Genomic DNA, 20,644 nt, shown 5'->3' on the forward strand with positions numbered 1-20,644 from the left:
GATATATTGTACTTTATCAAAAAAGAATATATATTGCAGTGACTTTTGTAAGTGTTTGAATGTATGTGTATGCGCATATATATATATATATTATGTGTATGTGTGTAAATAAAAATGTAACAGTAGTCGGCCCATGAAGGTTTGCTTGTGGCCCAGTCAAATGGATAGGCCCAGAAGAGTCCAGTTCACATCCCAATATGCTGAATATGTAATTTAATGCATTTAATAAAATCAGACAAGGTCATCAAAATGCTGATACATGCAAAAATCAAATGACGACTACCTGATTGAATTCTTATATGTTTATTAAAAAATTATTCTTAATACTAATATCTAACTTTTAGATATGTAGGAATTCATCCAACATATGCATTTCTAATGAAAAAAAAAATCCAACTGAATTTCCATGCCATTAAACCAATAGAGGTGCGCCAAGTCAGCAATTTCAAATTAATTGTTGACGTGGCAAAATGTTATTGGTCGACTTACGCAGCGCCCACGCAGGGGTTATTCACTTGATTAGAACCACCGGGAACGCCCCGGGGTTGTGTGGGACGCGCTTTCCTTTTCGTCGTTCTGAATCCGCCGGATCTTTAATCGGGACCAGACCTCGTATTTCCGACACCGGCGCCGACATGTCTTCTCCGGCTGAGTAATTCCTCTTCTTCTCTCTCGATTTCCGTCTGGTTGTTTTTTGTGTTCGTTCGATTCGATTCGGTCGACATAGTTCTGGAAATTTGTTTCCTTAGGTCAGAGGTTTCTGGATTCTATCATATGCCCATTTGGTTTCCTTTAGCTTGTTTAGGTTATAAATCATTCCAGTTCTGTTCATATCACGCGATTCTCTGGGCTGAACTATGCTATCGATGTTGTTCGATTTATCTCGGATTTTCAAGTGACCCGAATCAGCATTCCTAGTTTCTGCGATTTAAGTGTAGGAATTTCTTCATTATGGCTTCTCATAACTTATCGAAGTTTATCAAGAATCGAGGGCTTGTTTCCTTGGATCCAAACTCCTTTTTGGATCGTTTTGGGTGAAGATTCTTTACAACTTATGGAGGTTGAAACAATAATACACCTAGAAATCATGGTTTCGTCGCCCATCACATGTGGAATATCGAAATATCGATAATGCTTGCAGCTATTTGATGTTAGCCCATCCCTGGTTCTGATAAGTGTTCTTAGCTTGGAGAAATTTCGTGTTCAAGTCCACCCTTTTCGTGTCTCTTTGATGCTCAGCTGAATACGTGTACTACGTTATTGTTATGACAAGGTTCTTCCTTTAGTGGATCTTAGTGGTGTTGTCCTTGTTTCGAGTATATGGCTGCCTATTGTGCATATAATCCCGAAGTACATAATATTATCCTTCAAGTTGTTTCTTGTGACAGTTGTTATTTGTTACGTTGAAATGCAGATATTATAACTCGCTTCCACCTATAACAAAGGCTTACGGTACTTTGTGTGTCCTGGCCACAACAGCCTATCAGTTGGGCTTACTGAATCATGTTCATCTCGCTTTGATTCCTGAACTGGCAATTAAGCAGTTCCAGGTAAAAGAAATTTGCTTTCCCCTTGAAAATTTGTGTGTTTATGCTAACTAGTGTTTCAAATTTCAATTTGATCTGTTTGCAGGTGTGGAGGTTGATAACAAATTTCTTTTTCCTCGGTGGGTTCTCAATCAATTTCGGGATCCGTCTATTGATGATGTGAGTATCGCTGGTTTATCTAAGATTTCACGATGTGTGTTTCATCATGTTCCGTTTAACATCCTTGCTGAAATGATTGAGCAGAGCAAGATATGGAGTTCAACTGGAAAAGGGACCGTTTGAAAGGCGAACAGCAGACTTTCTGTGGATGATGATATTCGGGTCCTTGACATTATTGGTATATAAACTTCTCCGTTAAGTTTTATAACTCTAACCAGCTCACTTTTATGAGATGGCAAAGGTTCTTTTATGTTATATAATGAGTAAGCTTTACGAAATCCGAAGAGATCCTAAAATGAAATAATCTGAAGCATGACATGCATATACTGTTCATATTGGTTTTACCATTATCCTTGGACAATTTCCAGGTTTTATCGTTCATACCCTTTTTCTGGTCCCCTTTCCTTGGCGTATCACTGGTGTTTATGCTCCTATATCTCTGGAGCAGAGAATTCCCAAATGCCAACATCAATATCTACGGCCTCGTCAGTCTTAAGGTACTGATGACTTTTTCTCTGTAAGCTCATCCAGATTCCACCCGAGTATAACCTGACAAGTGAATTGAAATGGGTTCCAATCTCAGGCTTTCTATCTCCCGTGGGCAATGCTGGCATTGGATGTTATTTTCGGGTCCAAAATCATGCCAGATCTTATTGGCATCATTGCCGGGCATCTCTACTACTTCCTGACTGTGCTCCATCCTCTCGCCACCGGAAAGAATTACCTTAAAACCCCGAAATGGGTGTATCCTTAACTCAGTGCTGATAAGACGGATGATCTGTCAAGAGTACAGAAACTCTACTTCACACACATTTATATTGGAGATTATCCCATTAAGTTACCTTGCTATTCTTCTGTGAATCTGTGATATGTTCGGGAATTGGGAAACATCCTTAACTTTCTCGGTAGGCATAATCTGGTGGCGAAGTGGCGAATTGGAGCTCCGGGAATCGCTCGAGGAGGAGGAGGAGGAAGTGGAGGAGGAGCTCCTTCTAGGGGAAGCGCCCCACCCGAGAGCTCAAACGCGGCTTTCAGAGGGAGATCATACCGTCTCAGTGATTGAAAAATTCTCCTGGTTACTATGATGTTCGCATCAGTTTCATCATTCCTTAAGTGTTCTTCAGACATTATCCACTTTGTCAATTAACCAGAGGTAAGTTTCTGATAGAAATGAATACTTTTGTGTTTGAGAATAACAGTTCTTGTTGTTGGCTTATAGCTTTTAGGAAGAAAGCATTGGATATATATATATATATATATATATATATATATATATATATATATATATGAGTGTGTTTTTGGCACATTCTAGGTTCTATTTTTTTTTTAAATATCTTTCTTTCTGTTTCACGGATGAAATAATGAAATGATCTTCAAGGACCGTTTGATGAACTTGTAGAAAAGGTATATTTCATTACACAATGCAGAAAACCATTCCAATATCCTGATAGCTTTTATTTTAATATGACCTGAAATAAATAAATTTTTAAAATGAAATAAGTGAAAAAAAAAATATGTTGCCAACCTCTAAAATGAAACATGCTATATACAATCAAATATGATTAGACCACAAAAGTATCAAAATGATATTCCAAAAAACATGTTGATTTTAATTTATACACTAAAACAATCGTATGTTGAATTTCGTAAGAACAACATATAAAATTGTTCCACAAATTTTAAATAAATTTATGGAATTTTAATATCCTGAAAATTTTATCGTGGTCGTTACTCGATATAAATAGGAACAAACCGGCCAAGGGCCAAAAGACACGTGGCAGCCATTTAAATAATGCCAAGCTATAACAAAGGCGAGACGTGAGTAGCACTAATTAAAATTTAAATAATTTTTTAAATAAATAAATGGACGGATAAGAATACGTCTTTTCGATCCAACGGTTCACATTTCTTCTTACCCGCATTGCCTTCGCTCCCTATTTATCGAACGACGAATTCGTCCCCGTTTTCACAATACGCTCAGAGTCGAGAGAAAAAAATTCGACAATCGCCGGGAGGAAGAAGAAGAGATCGAAGCAATGTCGTGGCAGACCTACGTTGATGAGCATTTGATGTGCGATGTCGGCGATGGACAGGGCCATCACCTCACCGCCGCCGCAATCGTCGGACATGACGGCAGCGTCTGGGCTCAGAGCGCTAACTTCCCTCAGGTGAACCATCTTTCTTCGCCGTTTCATATGTTTGAATTTCTTCTGGTTCCGAGGTTTCGATTTGATTTTGTTCGTATGTTCCGATCTGATCGGTGTTCCGTTATTTTGGTTGGTAACCGGATCGTGTTTTTGATTGGATAGACCGGTTTCTTCGTAATCGAAAGATTTTTTTCCCTTGTTTCCGTCGATATGCTTGATCGCAATGTTTCATGTAGTGATTTATGTTCGGGTATCTGTTATCAAGATCAGATTGATGGTTTTGATTTCATGTGTTTCTTTGAATATGTTTTGCATGGCTTTTGTGTCTATCGATCGGCCAGAGGATGTAGTTTTTTTATTTTGAATGTCCGTGTATCTAGAGTTATTTTCGTTTTCAATTGGTTTGAGGCATTTTTGTTGAAATCAGCGGCGATGTTATTGTTATGCGTAGAATGGCCTTTGTATTTGTGAATAGTGAACGTTGAGTCAGTCCGGATCCAGACAATTCTAAATCTGTCAAAAACTTATTTGCTTGGTGTAGTTCTGGGTAAGCCATTCTAGATTTCATGTTGGGTATTTCACTTCTTCTTCTTCGATTGCATTTGCAACGTAATGGAATGAATGACAACATCTTAAAAACAGAGATGAACAAATCGCTTATCTTCCGTGTTGGCATGTCTTCACATAAACACCGATTCGTATAATTTTGAAAACACTAGTGGGGTTTTTAAAGCATCTTGATGGTTGAATGTTAGAAAATAAAAGTATATTGCAGTTGGATAAAGAGGCTAATTATCATCATCATCATCATCATCTATTTGAACAGCTCAAGCCTGACGAAATCACTGGAATAATGAAAGATTTCGACGAGCCGGGATACCTCGCCCCTACAGGTTTACACCTCGGAGGAGCAAAGTACATGGTCATCCAGGGTGAGCCCGGGGCTGTTATCCGTGGCAAGAAGGTAAAGTCATAATCTATGCCACCTTGATCGTCTTGGTGATTGCTTTTGATCAGGGGTGGTTAATTTGGTTAAACCGTAACTGAATCAAATCTTATATAAAAACCGAATGGTTATGACTTTTTTTAAAACCGGAAAAAATGAATAAAAAATATAATCGAAAAAATCGAAAATTTATTTGAAACTTGAAACTAGATCCGAACTGAAATAGAATGGAACCGAACCGAACTGAATTCAATTTAAAAACCGAATGGTTATAGTTTTTCTAAAACCGAAATAACCGAACTAAACCCTGTAGTGGAACCCGAAATGGTCACCCATAGTTTTGATGCATGAGGAAGAATGGAAATGAGTAGAGAGGGGATGTATGTGGGTGGCAGGGATCAGGAGGGGTAACCATAAAGAAGACGGGGCAGGCGCTAGTGTTCGGGATCTACGAAGAGCCTGTCACCCCAGGACAGTGCAACATGGTCGTCGAGAGGTTGGGAGATTACCTCATCGAACAGGACCTCTAAACACCTCCCCTCTGTTCCCGTCGGCCTTCTCTCTTTATATATACTTGCCATTTTTCCTTTCTTGTTTTATTTTTGAAATGGTTCTTGTTTCTTCTCGGTGTTTCTTCCCTTAATAACACAACAGCCGTGTGAAGTGAAGATTATAGACAACTTCTCTTTCTTTCCTCCAAGCGTTTCCGCTTGTCTTTGTTGATTTTTATTTTTTTTCCTTACTCTTTTATTACATATATATATACACATTATGGTTTTGAAAACTTTCGTTATGTACAGTCGGTTGAAGCACAAACTGTGGTGGTCATACATTATTAGACACAAACACACACCATAAATATAGATAAATCATACAATTCAGACCTATAAAAGGGCGTACAAGGATTTTGAAAGAAAACAAAACCATCGTGTGAATAGATTGGTCCACTTCACATGATCAATTAAAACCCTAAACTTAAAAGGATCGACTTTAATAATTTTTTCCCTTTTTTTTCAAGTGGACACAGCTCTTAAATCAGAATCATTCTTCACCTTTTGCAAAAAAAAAAAAAAAAGGCTTGTCGAGAAAAATCATTAGATCCCATCTATCCTTGAGAGGTCGCAACTGTAGCAACAGCTCATGATGAAGATAGCGATTCGTATCTGTTAAATCATTTCTCCTACACACATTTTAGAAAAATAAAATTGAAAAACATTTATGTAATATGAGAATATAGGAATAATTTCCACCCAAAAAAAAAAGAATAAAGTTTTCTTTAACAATTTTGCATTTGACATTAAATATTAATACCGTAGAGTGTTTTACCTTGAGTTTTAATAAATAAAATCTTATTTATTCAGTACTATTTTTAATTTAAATATTTAACATGTTGAAAATAATAAAACAGGTAGCGTGGGACCAAAATAATGGCATATTCAAGTTGGCACACGTTATACTTTGATTGAAACCTTTGACAACCATACACTCTGTCCAGTGACAACAAATTCATCTTGCCTACGAATTTCATTATTATTCGAATTTCGAAGATTTAAGAGGAGGATATCTTATTCGAAACACAATATATAATTTCGAAATATAAATATGAGCATGCTTATGTATACGTAAATGGTTATTATCAATCCGAATTATTTAATTTATTCGGTGTATTTACATTAGAAAAATATTCTCCCGATTGCCGTTTCATTTTCTCGCGAAAACGCTTCCGTGTAAGAACACAGGAAAAAAAAAAGCGAGAAAGAAGAAGGAGAGGGAGGAGGAGGAGAAGATGTCGTGGCAATCGTACGTCGATGACCACTTGATGTGCGATGTCGAAGGCAACCGCCTCGCCGCCGCCGCAATCCTCGGCCAAGACGGCAGTGTCTGGGCTCAGAGCTCCGGTTTCCCTCAGGTATTTCTTCTCTTGTTTCGCGTTTTCGATCCGTTTTCCGAAGCTTTTGGATCAATCTGATTGGTCTCTGTTTGGGAATTTTCGTGATCGGATCTGGGAAAGCTCGGATCCGGTCTGATTCTCTCGAATTGAAGTGGCGGAATCTGTTCTTTTTTTGTAGTCACATGATTCAATTGGTTTGTTTCGATGGTGTTTCCTTGGTTCTGTTCAAATCAATGCTTCTGGATTCTTCGTATGGTGCCGATAGAGTTATCCTGCATAGGCGTCAATATACATATAAAACATCATATATGCGGGTGTATATGTATTTGTATTGCATATGCTTGCCCTAGGTTTGACAGTGAACCAGTATCTTGTGGTTTCCCCAAATGCATCGGACTAAAGGGAGGAATCTTCCCGAAATTTATTCCTTTCTCCACCGTCCTCTTCTGATTTCTGCATTAGAACCTCAGAATAGATCTTCTGGACCATACCAGAAGCTCGGTCTTAGGATCATCACCCATCTGATTGTTTGTTTCTGTGGAGAATCTCTGTCGTTTATTTCCCCCGTTGTCTGATTCTCTGAATCCGAAGCTTGTTCTTTCGATGTTATTGTTCCCTAATCAACTCGAGCTCATTGCTTTTTGTTTAGTTCAAGTCCGAAGAAATAACTGCGATCATGAAGGACTTTGATGAACCCGGAACTCTTGCTCCTACCGGCTTATTTCTTGGTGGGACCAAATATATGGTTATCCAAGGTGAGCCAGGAGCTGTCATCCGAGGAAAGAAGGTAAATGAACTTGCATCTATTCGTTGGATCAAATTATATTACAAAGTAAAACATTCCTGCATATCGATCTTTATGGAGTTAGAGAATCAAAGGATCGGAATTTAGCAATCTCGATAAGTTTTTTATCATCAGAAATTCATTTTTTTCTGGCTTGCTTGTGTTTTCAGGGACCTGGGGGAGTCACTATCAAGAAGACTAATCAAGCCCTAGTGATTGGCATCTATGATGAGCCAATGACTCCGGGCCAATGCAACATGGTCGTGGAAAGGCTTGGCGACTACCTCATCGAGTCTGGTCTTTAAGAAATGAAGCTGTCCTGCCCTTTTGGGTTTTCAGGTTCTTTTTGTTAAACCAACTATTGTGTCTCATTTGTGATTGATTATAATGCCAAAAATTGCGCATTTATGGGAATGAAAAGAACAGAAGAAACAGCTTGATGGGTTTGTGACCCTTTGGAGTCTTTGTGATGGTTTTGATGATCCTTTTCTTGCCATACCGATTGGTGAATTCTCTGGGGGGTCTCCCCCATATATGTTATAATGTTGCAGCAGTTTGGGATTTCTGCATCACTTTATATGAATGTAACTTTGGAATTCTGTTTTGGGGGATTGAAGTAACACCGGTTTAGTATAATTCTCCCATATAATTGCTGGTTATTCATTGGTACCACCAATCAACCGGTTCATTGTGATTCTGATCTGATTTCTTGGTATAAATGATCATACGGGTAAAATAACCTGGTTAAAACCTCGGTTTGGTTTGATAACCAAACTCAGCAAACATAAACCGGATTAGCTGACATGCTAAAATGTTTCAAAAAGGCAATGCCAATCACAATATACATACTGATGGTTTGATGACAATACGCGAGGAGCAATTTCAGGACAACAGGAAGAAGGAAGAGCTCTCATCTCAAAGCAGACTCACAAGGTCACAACAGAGCAACCGAGTTCGAAAGCCGAAATGATATGGTCACGATGCAGGACAGGAAAACGGAGATAGCGATGGAAACCCGTTGTCTGAATGCTTCACTGCTTGATGTCGGAGCAGCCATGGGCGAATCAATGGCCGTTATATTCCCCGACAGGGTTTTGTTCAATCTGCCAAAATCACACAGAAAAACCCTAAACGAGTTCAGTTTCTTTCTAGTGGTTATATAAAAGAGCACAGTAACCACTAAGTGAAAAAGAACTCTCACCCTGTAATGGCAGGAGCAATCATGTACAAGCAGTTATCATAGCCTGCATACAAAATTCAGCAATTCGAATAAGAATATATTATGAAGTTTGGGAGAGCTCGTTGGTTTAGGGTTTATTTAGGGTTTAACGAGTTAGCTAGGGTTTATTTAGGGTTTAGGGTTTAATGAGTTTAGGGTTGGACGAGTGAATGTGTACTTACTAGGGTCCCTGTCGATAAGAACACCGATCCCGCTGAAGTTACAAGCGATATCAGTAGCCCCGTTCTGCTGGAAGTAGGTATTGAAAGCGTAAGAAGCATGCGAAAGGACGGTATCCGGCTCGAAACAAGGCTGGCTCTCCTGAATGGCCGAACAGTCCACATTCCCGGGGCCACACGCCCAGTCCAATCCGCTCTGCAGATCTGTTTCCGAAGCCTGAGACGAAGCAATGCACCATCTTTTCGCCGACCCAATGGTGGTTATGTTAGTGCCGATACCACCACCGGGAGGAGTAGGGTTTGTAGGACCCGAGCTCGAAGAATTCGTAGGAGGAACGATGGCGGTTGTATCTTTCCCCGTGAAGTCCAGCTTGTAAATGCTGCTACCATTCGGGTAATACAATCCCCAGTTCCTCTCGGACTCTATCCCGGGTTTACGATTCTCGTTGAACAGCGAGAATACATACACATCTATCTCTTCCCCGGGCTTTGCAGGAGTCCCTGTTCACAAAGAAACGGTAAGTAAACAATGCGTCTTCACCCGTTATCCAACCCAATAACTGAAGATCAAACTCGGTTAAGGTGGTTTAGCATGCAAATACCAACACTCAGATCAAGACAGCAGGTCAGGAGATATACCCGAGTCGCCGATGACATGGCGAATAAGGTTAGTGTTGTAAGTCACGGCATTCTCGGGTGTAGCAGCTGTCTCCCTGGGCGAACCCTTTGTCGGCCAGCCCGACTCTGTAACCATAACCTTGATGGTACGGAAGTTCATCGCCGTTAAGGCGAAATAGATGGCGTCGAGCTGAGCATCGAACATGTTTGTGTACAGCAAACCGGTGGAAGGATCAACAACTTGCGAAGATGACTGGAAGAGAGCGTATTCCAACGGGACTTTTCCCCCAGAATCTCTGAACGCGTAATACGGATACAAGTCGATCATGAAGGGGGAATCATTCTCGGCCAAGAACTCGAGCATCGGCTTCAAGAAAGCCTCGTGCTTTCGACCGAATGCCCCCGAAGAAGGAGGGAACGAACGGGACAGGACAGCGAGGGAATGCGAGCTGGAGACTTTGATCTTCTTGTCCAAACCGGCTTTCCTCAGAGCTGTATGAATGTTTCTCATTGCAGGCACGACCAGACCTGTAGCATTGTCCGGTGCCTCAGTGACTTCAAGACCGACAGATATGTAATTGATCTTCGTGGCCGGGTAATACGGAAGGATATTGTTCTTCAGCCATGAATCGACATTGGATTGGAACTGGGAAAATGCCAGAAGATCAGAATTCGGGACACCGATCATCAGTTCGACGCCTGTGTTCGAGAAAGCTTTGAGAACATCAATGTTTGCATCGTAGATTCGGACATATTTGATGCTAAGTTGTTGAATCAGCTCAGATACTCTGTCTGGGCTCGGGAGATTATCCGCGTTTCTTCCATAGCATATCCCTATCGTGCTTGCTGAACTGAGATCTGCGTGTAAATTCAGATTCCATCAAGACATTATTCATGGAAAAGCAACAGATTCGTGGTTTCCTTCAAAGGATTGGATTAGGGTTTATGTTTAGGTTTCCAGAAAAGTGTAATGAACATAGACACGAAGAGGCAGTCGGACATGGAATAGATCGAGACTTCGACAAATGACGAAACTTGACTAAACCCAGAAAGTTTATCAGATTCAAAGCAGAGAAAGTGCAAAGCTTTTGGATAAAGAAAAAGAAATTCAGATCAACTCAGCCCAGAAATGAAAAAAAAAAACCACAAAAGGAAACAAGTGAAAGACAATAGAAGCCATAACCGAGGAACTAACTAAAGAAGTAAGAGAAATGATTGAACGGGGAAGAAGAAGAAGGCATACCCAGAAAGACCAGAGACAGAACACAAACAGAGAAGATCAGCATCCATGGCTTCCTCCCCATCTGCTTCTCTCTCTTTCTCTCTCTAACTCCTTTTCTCTGGTTTCTTACTTCGCACTGATCCTTTCTCTCTCTAAAACCCAGAATGTAACGTTCTCTGAGCAACAGCAGGTCTCTCTCTCTAAATACTAGCCGTAGTGAGAGCACGGAGTTCTAGAGAGAAAGGGAGAGGCGAGGTTTTTGCGTTAGTGTGTCAGAGCTCCGGATTTCAGAGGGCATTTTAAAATTGGGTTTATAGAAAGGTCTCGATTCCGCGATTTTCTTCCCTTTATTTTTTTGGTTTCCCGAGCATGTTTGTTCTGTTTCGGTTTGCAGATTTTACAAAGACTACTACTGTTTCTCGCGCAGATTTTCTTTGGATATCCTTTGAATATATTATTAATGAAATAAATAAACAAATGTTTTTAGGACAAGAACATGGGTTACAGTGTTCTGCTTTTGTTTCTATCTAACGGTACATTTCCCACTCTCTGATCAAAGAATCTCTCCACTTCTATTTCGCTTCTTTTCACAATTTTATATAATGGAATCTATTAATTAATTAATTGTTAATTCATGTTTATGATTTATCACGAACTGGAATTGATATTTCAGTTAACAAAATCGAATATGATTTAAAAATATTTGAATGTAATTTTTTAAAACTAATTTAAGTTTTTAATGACAACATCGAATCGAATATAAAGTTTTTTTTAATAAAATATACTATATTGTAAAGAAAAATTTTAAATGGAATATAAATACATACAGATAAAACGACAAATTGGTATGAAAATTATCTAGATATCTATATTTTTATAATTAACAATTAAATCTAATAATAACGAAAAAATTGTATGCAAAATTCGCAATACTCAATCTTAATTATGATATTTTGTCTATAAAAATGTTATTACATCACATGACTTTGTTGTATATTGATCACTATTTGGGAAAACATTGAACATTTGTAAAATGAGACCACCGAATAAAAGCTGTTTTCCAATGAAACCATACATACTCTTTTTTATATATATATATATATTCCAAACCAAAAAAGGTTCTTCTCATGAGAACATAATTTACTTGTAATCATTATAGTAAGATTCTTCTCCAGTTACCTTTGGTCGTATTCTTGATTATGAGAGAGCTATTGAAAAGTGTTATAAACTAACCAATGCCAACATATCATGAATTTTAATTTTTTATATCATCAGTTACACCTTATCTTTACCTTCATTTCCACTTGCATTTTAAATTTTTACAACAAAAGTTATTTTTTGTGTCGGTTCGCGAGCTATTGAAAAGTTTGCATATAAACCTAAAAAAATCTTAACAAAATTTAAGTGACATTACAAGAATCTCTAATTTTAAAAGATCAACCAAAATATCCAGTTTTGCAATCATTTCAAAGGAGTGAAATTGATACCTCGATATGAATATAATTTTTAGAATGAGCCAACACATGGGGCAATAAAATGGGCCTAAAATAATCAAGCTATTCCAATCGAAAGGCCGTAGAAAGCAGTGGGGAAATTTTCATAGTGGGCTTCGAGATACCGTTACTGTGCTTTTCGTAGTGAAAACTCATATTCACTGTGAAGTTCCATATGTGAATAAATATGTTTTTCTAATAAACAAGTTTATGCCAACGTATTGTGCTTAAAAAAGAACATTACAAGTATCAAAACCAAAATAAATGTAAACTGGGGTCATGACACTCAAACACGTTAAGCAGATGATACCAAAGGAGGTTTTGATTATAAACACACTCAAACAAACAACCATTCGATGTTGCCTCTTCTCATCAGCCCTTTAGTGCTTACAACTACTACGAGAGAAGATCCAAAAACATGTTTTCCAATCTACCTTGAGATACCATATCTATTATCATACCTGAGGTCGATGCATGTATAGAAAACCCATTGCTCCGCATTTCTCGCGTCAGCTCGATAGCCATCGAAAGAAAGCCATTCCTGAGACAACTCCTAATCAATACGTTATATATACGATCGTCAGGAAAACAACCAGCCTCCTTCATCTTCCCAATCACCGTTTCGACTTCACAGAATGAACTTTTTCCGCAAAGTCCGGAAATCATTATATTATACGTGATAACATCCGGTTTCACCCCTTTATCAAGAAGCCTATTAAATAGTATCAACGCCTCGTCAACCCTCCCAACCTTGCACAAACCATGCATAATGACATTATGGGAAGATATACGAAGCTCAATCCCACTCTTTTCCAGATCATTATATAGGCCAAGCGCCTTCTCTGTTTTTCCATTCTTACAAAGGCCATCAAGCAAAATGCTGTAAGTTACAAGATCAGGATGATGTCCCTTACACTGCATCTCCAGGAAAAGCTTTTGGGCAGCATCAAGCTTGCCCACCCGATAAAACCCTTGGATGAGAATGTTATACGAAGCTCAATCCCACTCTTTTCCAGATCATTATATAGGCCAAGCGCCTTCTCTGTTTTTCCATTCTTACAAAGGCCATCAAGCAAAATGCTGTAAGTTACAAGATCAGGATGATGTCCCTTACACTGCATCTCCAGGAAAAGCTTTTGGGCAGCATCAAGCTTGCCCACCCGATAAAACCCTTGGATGAGAATGTTATATGTAATTGTATCAGCAACCAATCCTCTTCGAGACATCTCATAAAAGAGATTCATACCCTCACCGACCCTATTAGCCTTGCAGTAACCGTTTATCATAGAATTATAAGTAAACGTATTCGGAACTAGCCCACTTTGGATCATCTCCTCGCACAATTCCTCGGCCTCCAGAAACTTTCCCTCTTTACAGAGGGCATCGATTAATACACTAAAAGTGACAACATTAGGGTTAATTTTCATTTCAACCATCTCACTCAACAATCGGGCAACATCATCCCATCTACCAAACTTGGAAAGGCCGTTTATCAAAGAGGTGTATGTAACAACATTTGGTACAATCCCGACGTCCCCCATCTTCCCAAAAAGGTTCAATGCATCGTCTATGCGTCCAGCTTTGCAAAGACAATCAATTATCATACTATAAATTATGACATTGACTTCAATACGCATTTCCTCCATCTTCATGAGCAAAGTCAACGCCAAATCATAATCCCCTAACTTGCAAACCCCATTTATAACAACGGCATATGTGACTACGTCGGGTTGACAATCCATAGTTAGCATCATCTCATCAAGCAAACTCAATGCTTCAGAAATTCTACTCTCAAGACAAAATCCGTTGATCAAAGTGGTGAATGTGACCACATTAGGCTCGTATCCCTCTTTCACCATTTGGTCAACCAAGCTTAACGCAGCAGAAATCTTGCCTTGGATGCAGAGTCCATGAACTAGGATGGTATATGTGACCACATTAGGCTTGTATCCCTCTTTCACCATTTGGTCAACCAAACTTAGCGCAACGGAAATATTGCCTTGGATACAAAACCCATGAGCTAAGGTGTTGTATGTGATTACATTAGGCTTGTATCCCTCTTTCACCATTTGGTCAACCAAACTTAACGCAGCGAAAATATTGCCTTGGATACAGAACCCAAGGGCTAGTGTGTTGTATGTGACTACATTAGGTTTGTAGCTGAGTTTCAAGATTTTTGCCATAACAGATAAGCCCAAAAACACTTGACCAGAACGGCAGAAACATTTGATCAGAATGTTAAAAGAGTAGATATCATGTGAAACCCCAAGCAATTCCATTCTCTTGGAGAGCGAAATCACAACATCATACCGTTTGGTCTTCATGATAGAACTCAATAATTTACTGAAATCAACGACGGGAGGTAAGGGACGAGACCGAACCATCTGACCGAACAAATCAATGGCATTCTCCACATGACAATCATGAAACCCACATCTCAATCTCTCTCTGTAAGACGTACTGCAATCTCTACCACCGGAAAAAGCCGATCTCCGACAACATAAAACAGATGAACAATGCAAGAAATTGTTCAGAGTACCTCTCTCTAGGGGATGAATATGAGCAAAACCTGAAGCAGAAGGCGATGCGAAAGCAGCCATTCTCCAGACCATTAGCGTCATCTTACGAACGAGAATGATGGAGAAACCCTGACCAAGTCACTGAAAGGAGACGAGAGAAATTTGAAGACTTGGAAATGTCTGCTAAGACTAAGAGTGTCGAAAAGGAGGAAAATAAGGTCCGAGGGGCTTTAACAAACCTAATGGCATTACCGTAATTATGATAAAAAGTTAGGGATAAACCTGTATTTTAATGGGTTTCGTTCTCTGTTCGCAGAGCTCCAGTACAAGAAGAGAAAATGGAAAACAATCGACCAAATGGTACTTTGATAAATGACGAAACCCAGAAAGCTTATCAGAATCAAAGCAGAGAAAGTGCGAAGCTTTTGGATAAAGAAGAAGAAATTCAGATCAGCTCACAAAAGGAGCCATGGCTGAGAAGAAAGAGAAATGGGTGAATGGGGAAGAAGAAGAAAAAGGCATGCCCAGAGAGACCAGAGACAGAACACAAACCGATAAGATCAGCTTCCATGGCTTCCTCCCCATCTGCTTCTCTCTCTCTAATTCTCCTTTTCTCTGGTTTCTTGCTTCTCACTGATCCTTTCTCTCTCTAAAACACAGAATGTAATGTAACGTTCTCTGAGCAACAATGGCAGGTCTCTCTCCCTCTCTAAATACCAGCCGTAGTGAGAGCACGGAGTTCTAGAGAGAGATAGGAAGAAGCCGGTGTTTGTTCTGTTTTGAGTGTGCGGATTTTACCATGACTACTGTTTCTCTCGCAGATTTTCTTTAGATATTCTTTGAATTAATTATTAATGAAATAAATAAATAAATATTTTTAGGACAAGAACATGGGTGACAACAGTGTTCTGCTCTTGTTTCTATCTAACGGTACACTTCCCACTCTCTGATCAAAGAATCTCTCCATTTCTATTTCGCTTCTTTTCACAATTTTATATAATGGAATCTATTAATTAATTGTTAATTCATGTTTATGATTTATCATGAACTGGAATTGATATTTCAGTTAATAAAATCGAATATGATTTAAAAATATTTGAATGTAATTTTTTAAACTAATTTAAGTTTTTAATGACAACATCGAACGAATATAAAGTTTTTTTTATAAAATATATATTTTTAAAAGAAATTATTTAAATAGAATATAAATTAATATAGATAAAACAAAAAATTGGCATGAAAAAAAAATTGGAAAAATTTCGTTCTTGGGCGGAGTACATTTTGCATATATCCAATTACCAAATGTACCACCCATTTTTAATTATGATATTTTATCTATAAAAATATTGTTATATTACATGACTTTGTCGGATTGGATCGGAGCGAATCGTCTTAAGCCATCTCATTTTTGGTTGAGTGCATTCGACCCATTTTTTTACAAGCTAGAAAATCTGATCCAGATTAAATTATCCGAGATACGAGTCATCTCATATTTACTTAATTATCCGAATTAATAATTTGAAATCCACGTGACAATAATTAAAGTCATTCAAAATAATATAAAATATTTAACATATCGAACCATAAATTCATATCCAAATGAAGAAAAATTAACAAAAAAAAATCTCATATTACTAAACCAACATAAAAAGTGTTATAAAGTAACCAACATAAAAAAGTCAAAATGCATATACCAACGCCAATGTATCATGAATTTTAATTTTTTATATCATCAATTAAACCTTATCTTTACCTTCATTTCCACTTGCATTTTCAATTTTTACAACAAAAAGTTATTTTTTGTGTCGGTTCGTGAGCCGACCGAGTTGGCTCGGTTGGACTCCGGGTCACAACGAGTTGGCTTGATTATGAATCACTTTTCCAGTTAGATTTCCCCATATTATTTGTTTTTTTTTTCTGCCTTTGGTCGTATCCTTGATTATGAGAGAGCTATCGAAAAGTATGCACATAAACCTAAAAAATCTTAACAAAATTTAAGTGACATTACAAGAATCTCTAATTTTAAAAGATCAACCAAAATATCCAGTTTTGCAATCATTTCAAAGGAGTGAAATTGATACCTCGATATGAATATAATTTTTAGAATGAGCCAACACATGGGGCAATAAAATGGGCCTAAAATAATCAAGCTATTCCAATCGAAAGGCCGTAGAAAGCAGTGGGGAAATTTTCATAGTGGGCTTCGAGATACCGTTACTGTGCTTTTCGTAGTGAAAACTCATATTCACTGTGAAGTTCCATATGTGAATAAATATGTTTTTCTAATAAACAAGTTTATGCCAACGTATTGTGCTTAAAAAAGAACATTACAAGTATCAAAACCAAAATAAATGTAAACTGGGGTCATGACACTCAAACACGTTAAGCAGATGATACCAAAGGAGGTTTTGATTATAAACACACTCAAACAAACAACCATTCGATGTTGCCTCTTCTCATCAGCCCTTTAGTGCTTACAACTACTACGAGAGAAGATCCAAAAACATGTTTTCCAATCTACCTTGAGATACCATATCTATTATCATACCTGAGGTCGATGCATGTATAGAAAACCCATTGCTCCGCATTTCTCGCGTCAGCTCGATAGCCATCGAAAGAAAGCCATTCCTGAGACAACTCCTAATCAATACGTTATATATACGATCGTCAGGAAAACAACCAGCCTCCTTCATCTTCCCAATCACCGTTTCGACTTCACAGAATGAACTTTTTCCGCAAAGTCCGGAAATCATTATATTATACGTGATAACATCCGGTTTCACCCCTTTATCAAGAAGCCTATTAAATAGTATCAACGCCTCGTCAACCCTCCCAACCTTGCACAAACCATGCATAATGACATTATGGGAAGATATATGAAGCTCAATCCCACTCTTTTCCAGATCATTATATAGGCCAAGTGCCTTCTCTGTTTTCCCATTCTTACAAAGGCCATCAAGCAAAATGCTGTAAGTTACAAGATTAGGATGATGTCCCTTACATTGCATCTCCAGGAAAAGCTTTTGGGCAGCATCAAGCTTGCCCACCCGATAAAACCCTTGGATGAGAATGCTATATGTAATTGTATCAGCAACCAAGCCTCTTCGAGACATCTCATAAAAGAGATTCATACCCTCACCGACCCTATTAGCCTTGCAGTAACCGTTTATCATAGAATTATAAGTAACCGTATTCGGAACTAGCCCACTTTGGATCATCTCCTCGCACAATTCCTCGGCCTCCAGAAACTTTCCCTCTTTACAGAGGGCATCGATTAATACACTAAAAGTGACAACATTAGGGTTAATTTTCATTTCAACCATCTCACTCAACAATCGGGCAACATCATCCCATCTACCAAACTTGGAAAGGTCGTTTATCAAAGAGGTGTATGTAACAACATCTGGTACAATCCCGACGTTCTCCATCTTCCCAAAAAGGTTTAATGCATCGTCCATGTGTCCAGCTTTGCAAAGACAATCAATTATCATATTATAAATTATGACATTGACGTCAATACGCATTTCCTCCATCTTCATGAGCAAATTCAAGGCCAAATCATAATCCCCTAACTTGCAAACCCCTTTTATAACAACGGCATATGTGACTATGTCGGGTTGACAATCCATAGTTAGCATCATCTCATCAAGCAAACTCAATGCTTCGGAAATTCTACTCTCAAGACAAAATCCGTTGATCAAAGTGTTGTATGTGACCACATTAGGCTGGTATCCCTCTTTCACCATTTGGTCAACCAAGCTTAACGCAGCGGAAATCTTGCCTTGGATACAGAACCCATGAACTAGGATGGTATATGTGACCACATTAGGCTTGTATCCCTCTTTCACCATTTGGTCAACCAAGCTTAACGCAACGGAAATCTTGCCATGGATACAAAGCCCATGAGCTAAGGTGTTGTATGTGATTACATTAGGCTTGTATCCCTCTTTCAACATTTGGTCAACCAAACTTAACGCATCGGAAATATTGCCTTGGATACAGAACCCATAAGCTAGGGTGTCGTATGTGACTACATCAGGCTTGTATCCGAGTTTCAAGATTTTTGCCACAACAGATAAGCCCAAAAACACTTGACGAGAGCGGCAGAAACAGTTGATCAGAATGTTAAAAGAGTAGATATCATGTGAAACCCCAAGCAATTCCATTCTCTTGGAGAGCGAAATCACAACATCATACCGTTTGGTCTTCATGATGATAGAAAATAATTTATTGAAATCAACGACGGGAGGTAAGGGACGAGACCGAACCATCTGACCGAACAAATCAATGGCATCCTCCACATGACAATCATGAAACCCACATCTCAATCTCTCTCTGTAAGACGTACTGCAATCTCTACCACCGGAAAAAGCCGATCTCCGACAACATAAAACAGATGAACAATGCAAGAAATTGTTCAGAGTACCTCTCTCTAGGGGATGAATATGAGCAAAACCTGAAGCAGAAGCAGATGCGAAAGCAGCCATTCTCCAGACCATTAGCGTCATCTTACGAACGAGAATGATGGAGAAACCCTGACCAAGTCACTGAAAGGAGACGAGAGAAATTTGAAGACTTGGAAATGTCTGATAAGAGTGTCGAAAAGGAGAAAAATAAGGTCCGAGGGGCTTTAACAAACCTAATGGCATTACCGTAATTATGATAAAAAGTTAGGGATAAACCTGTATTTTAAAGGGTTTTGTTCTCTATTCGCAGAGCTCCGGTACAAGAAAAGAAATGGAAACAATCGACCAAATGGTACTTTGATAAATGACGAAACCCAGAAAGCTTATCAGAATCAAAGCAGAGAAAGTGCGAAGCTTTTGGATAAAGAAGAAGAAATTCAGATCAGCTCACAAAAGGAGCCATAACTGAGAAGAAAGAGAAATGGGTGAATGGGGAAGAAGAAGAAAAAAGGCATACCCGGAAAGACCAGAGACAGAACACAAACCGATAAGATCAGCTTCCATGGCTTCCTCCCCATCTGCTTCTCTCTCTCTCTAACTCTCCTTTTCTCTGGTTTCTTGCTTCTCACTGATCCTTTCTCTCTCTAAAACACAAAATGTAACGTAGTTGATCGAATAAATTTTTAATCACATTAAAATATAAAGCGAGTAAAAGTTATAATAATATACAAACTTTATTATATAATATAAAACGAATGGATTTGAAATAAATTTAATCATAACTAGTTTTTTAAACCAAGAAAGGAAAAATAAAAAAAACAAAAGACAATTCATTGCTTCTGTGTTATAGTGATGATAATATCTTAAGTCACTCCAGCCACTGTTTCCTCCCCGATAGAGTTGATGATATACTTCCCATATCTGAGGAAATAAAGGTCAAACGTTATCCACCGGTTATTTGGAAAGACCGATATTATCTCTTAATTATCACCCGAAGATTATATGCATGTATATGTATATACTTATCTATGTGCTGTGGTGTGTGTGTATATATGGCTGTGAGAGATCAGAGAACTCAGAAACGACGTCATGAATGGTTGACACGGTGAAGGAAAACGACGACGTATCCATGGAAGAAGATCGTTGTGGAAACCCCTCTTCTCCGGCTGCTGTTTCTGATCTCGAGTCATCATCATCATCATCTCCTGTATCTCACACGATCCAATAACTCTTTTTTTTAAGTTCTATACATTTTGTGTATTACCCCATAACGCTCCATTCCCTAGACAAATCATAGTTTAAAATATGAATGTAAATACGTCAAATTAAATCTTTGTAATACCCCCAAAACCTTTTTTTTTTCTAAATTTTTTTTACGAAACATTTAAATTTTTTTTTGAGATTAAGGCCACATTACTGCAAAACATACTCTACAAGCCTGTTCAAATAGGAAAATACCAAAGGATATATAACTAGAAATCGCTCATTGCTCGTCAAATAAAATCAGGGAAAGA

General features: G+C 38.4%; 5 protein-coding genes across 8 annotated transcripts; 3 read left to right on the forward strand and 2 right to left on the reverse strand.

Moving 5' to 3' along the window:
* Window positions 1–529: 529 nt before the first annotated feature.
* LOC104814589 (derlin-1) lies at window positions 530–2,953 on the forward strand. Its single transcript, XM_010542703.1, has 7 exons — window positions 530–652; window positions 1,415–1,550; window positions 1,633–1,706; window positions 1,791–1,884; window positions 2,075–2,203; window positions 2,290–2,450; window positions 2,616–2,953. The coding sequence occupies exons 1-7, from the start codon at window positions 636–638 to the stop codon at window positions 2,767–2,769; spliced, it is 765 nt and encodes a 254-aa protein (XP_010541005.1). The 5' UTR covers window positions 530–635; the 3' UTR covers window positions 2,770–2,953.
* A 717-nt stretch (window positions 2,954–3,670) lies between these two features.
* On the forward strand, window positions 3,671–5,564 carry LOC104814590 (profilin-4). Its single transcript, XM_010542704.1, has 3 exons — window positions 3,671–3,874; window positions 4,680–4,817; window positions 5,195–5,564. The coding sequence occupies exons 1-3, from the start codon at window positions 3,743–3,745 to the stop codon at window positions 5,327–5,329; spliced, it is 405 nt and encodes a 134-aa protein (XP_010541006.1). The 5' UTR covers window positions 3,671–3,742; the 3' UTR covers window positions 5,330–5,564.
* Window positions 5,565–6,352: 788 nt separating this feature from the next.
* Window positions 6,353–8,079, forward strand: LOC104814591 (profilin-2). Its single transcript, XM_010542705.2, has 3 exons — window positions 6,353–6,708; window positions 7,340–7,477; window positions 7,645–8,079. Exons 1-3 carry the CDS (start codon window positions 6,586–6,588, stop codon window positions 7,777–7,779), a joined length of 396 nt encoding a protein of 131 aa, XP_010541007.1. The 5' UTR covers window positions 6,353–6,585; the 3' UTR covers window positions 7,780–8,079.
* Window positions 8,080–8,199: 120 nt separating this feature from the next.
* On the reverse strand, window positions 8,200–11,054 carry LOC104814592 (glucan endo-1,3-beta-glucosidase 12). Its single transcript, XM_010542706.2, has 5 exons — window positions 10,734–11,054; window positions 9,512–10,348; window positions 8,876–9,373; window positions 8,676–8,718; window positions 8,200–8,577 (listed from the first exon to the last, which is right to left on the reverse strand). Exons 1-5 carry the CDS (start codon window positions 10,792–10,794, stop codon window positions 8,409–8,411), a joined length of 1,608 nt encoding a protein of 535 aa, XP_010541008.1. The 5' UTR covers window positions 10,795–11,054; the 3' UTR covers window positions 8,200–8,408.
* Window positions 11,055–12,381: 1,327 nt separating this feature from the next.
* Window positions 12,382–19,736, reverse strand: LOC104814593 (pentatricopeptide repeat-containing protein At1g63330-like). Of its 4 annotated transcripts, none has more exons than XM_019202657.1 (2): window positions 17,796–19,327; window positions 12,382–13,189 (listed from the first exon to the last, which is right to left on the reverse strand). In XM_019202657.1, the coding sequence occupies exons 1-2, from the start codon at window positions 19,230–19,232 to the stop codon at window positions 12,602–12,604; spliced, it is 2,025 nt and encodes a 674-aa protein (XP_019058202.1). In that variant the 5' UTR covers window positions 19,233–19,327; the 3' UTR covers window positions 12,382–12,601. The 4 variants fall into 4 exon arrangements, with proteins under 4 accessions (XP_019058202.1, XP_010541013.1, XP_010541010.1 ...); XM_010542711.1 differs by lacking the exon at window positions 17,796–19,327 and adding an exon at window positions 13,390–15,565; XM_010542708.1 differs by lacking the exon at window positions 12,382–13,189 and adding an exon at window positions 19,676–19,736 and having other exon boundaries at window positions 16,988–19,271.
* Between the last annotated feature and the right edge of the window lie 908 nt (window positions 19,737–20,644).

The sequence above is a fragment of the Tarenaya hassleriana genome, unplaced genomic scaffold, assembly GCF_000463585.1.
Source record: "Tarenaya hassleriana unplaced genomic scaffold, ASM46358v1 Cleome21, whole genome shotgun sequence".
Lineage (NCBI taxonomy): Eukaryota > Viridiplantae > Streptophyta > Magnoliopsida > Brassicales > Cleomaceae > Tarenaya > Tarenaya hassleriana.

Bases quoted from the DNA above. Each gene is read 5' to 3' on its own strand.
- LOC104814591 (XM_010542705.2), top strand. From the start codon at position 6,586: ATGTCGTGGCAATCGTACGTCGATGACCACTTGATGTGCGATGTCGAA. The intron at 6,709-7,339 runs GTATTTCTTCTC...CTTTTTGTTTAG, and splicing joins AGAGCTCCGGTTTCCCTCAG to TTCAAGTCCGAAGAAATAAC. The intron at 7,478-7,644 runs GTAAATGAACTT...TTGTGTTTTCAG, and splicing joins CTGTCATCCGAGGAAAGAAG to GGACCTGGGGGAGTCACTAT.
- LOC104814590 (XM_010542704.1), top strand. From the start codon at position 3,743: ATGTCGTGGCAGACCTACGTTGATGAGCATTTGATGTGCGATGTCGGC. The intron at 3,875-4,679 runs GTGAACCATCTT...CTATTTGAACAG, and splicing joins AGAGCGCTAACTTCCCTCAG to CTCAAGCCTGACGAAATCAC. The intron at 4,818-5,194 runs GTAAAGTCATAA...TGTGGGTGGCAG, and splicing joins CTGTTATCCGTGGCAAGAAG to GGATCAGGAGGGGTAACCAT.
- LOC104814593 (XM_019202657.1), bottom strand. From the start codon at position 19,232: ATGACGCTAATGGTCTGGAGAATGGCTGCTTTCGCATCTGCTTCTGCT. The intron at 13,190-17,795 runs ATTCTCATCCAA...GCTTCGTATAAC, and splicing joins CTGATACAATTACATATAGC to ATTCTCATCCAAGGGTTTTA.
- LOC104814589 (XM_010542703.1), top strand. The intron at 1,551-1,632 runs GTAAAAGAAATT...ATCTGTTTGCAG, and splicing joins TGGCAATTAAGCAGTTCCAG to GTGTGGAGGTTGATAACAAA. The intron at 1,885-2,074 runs GTATATAAACTT...GACAATTTCCAG, and splicing joins TCGGGTCCTTGACATTATTG to GTTTTATCGTTCATACCCTT.
- LOC104814592 (XM_010542706.2), bottom strand. From the start codon at position 10,794: ATGGGGAGGAAGCCATGGATGCTGATCTTCTCTGTTTGTGTTCTGTCT. The intron at 8,719-8,875 runs GTAAGTACACAT...TTTTGTATGCAG, and splicing joins TCTTATCGACAGGGACCCTA to GCTATGATAACTGCTTGTAC. The intron at 8,578-8,675 runs GTGAGAGTTCTT...TGATTTTGGCAG, and splicing joins ATTGCTCCTGCCATTACAGG to ATTGAACAAAACCCTGTCGG.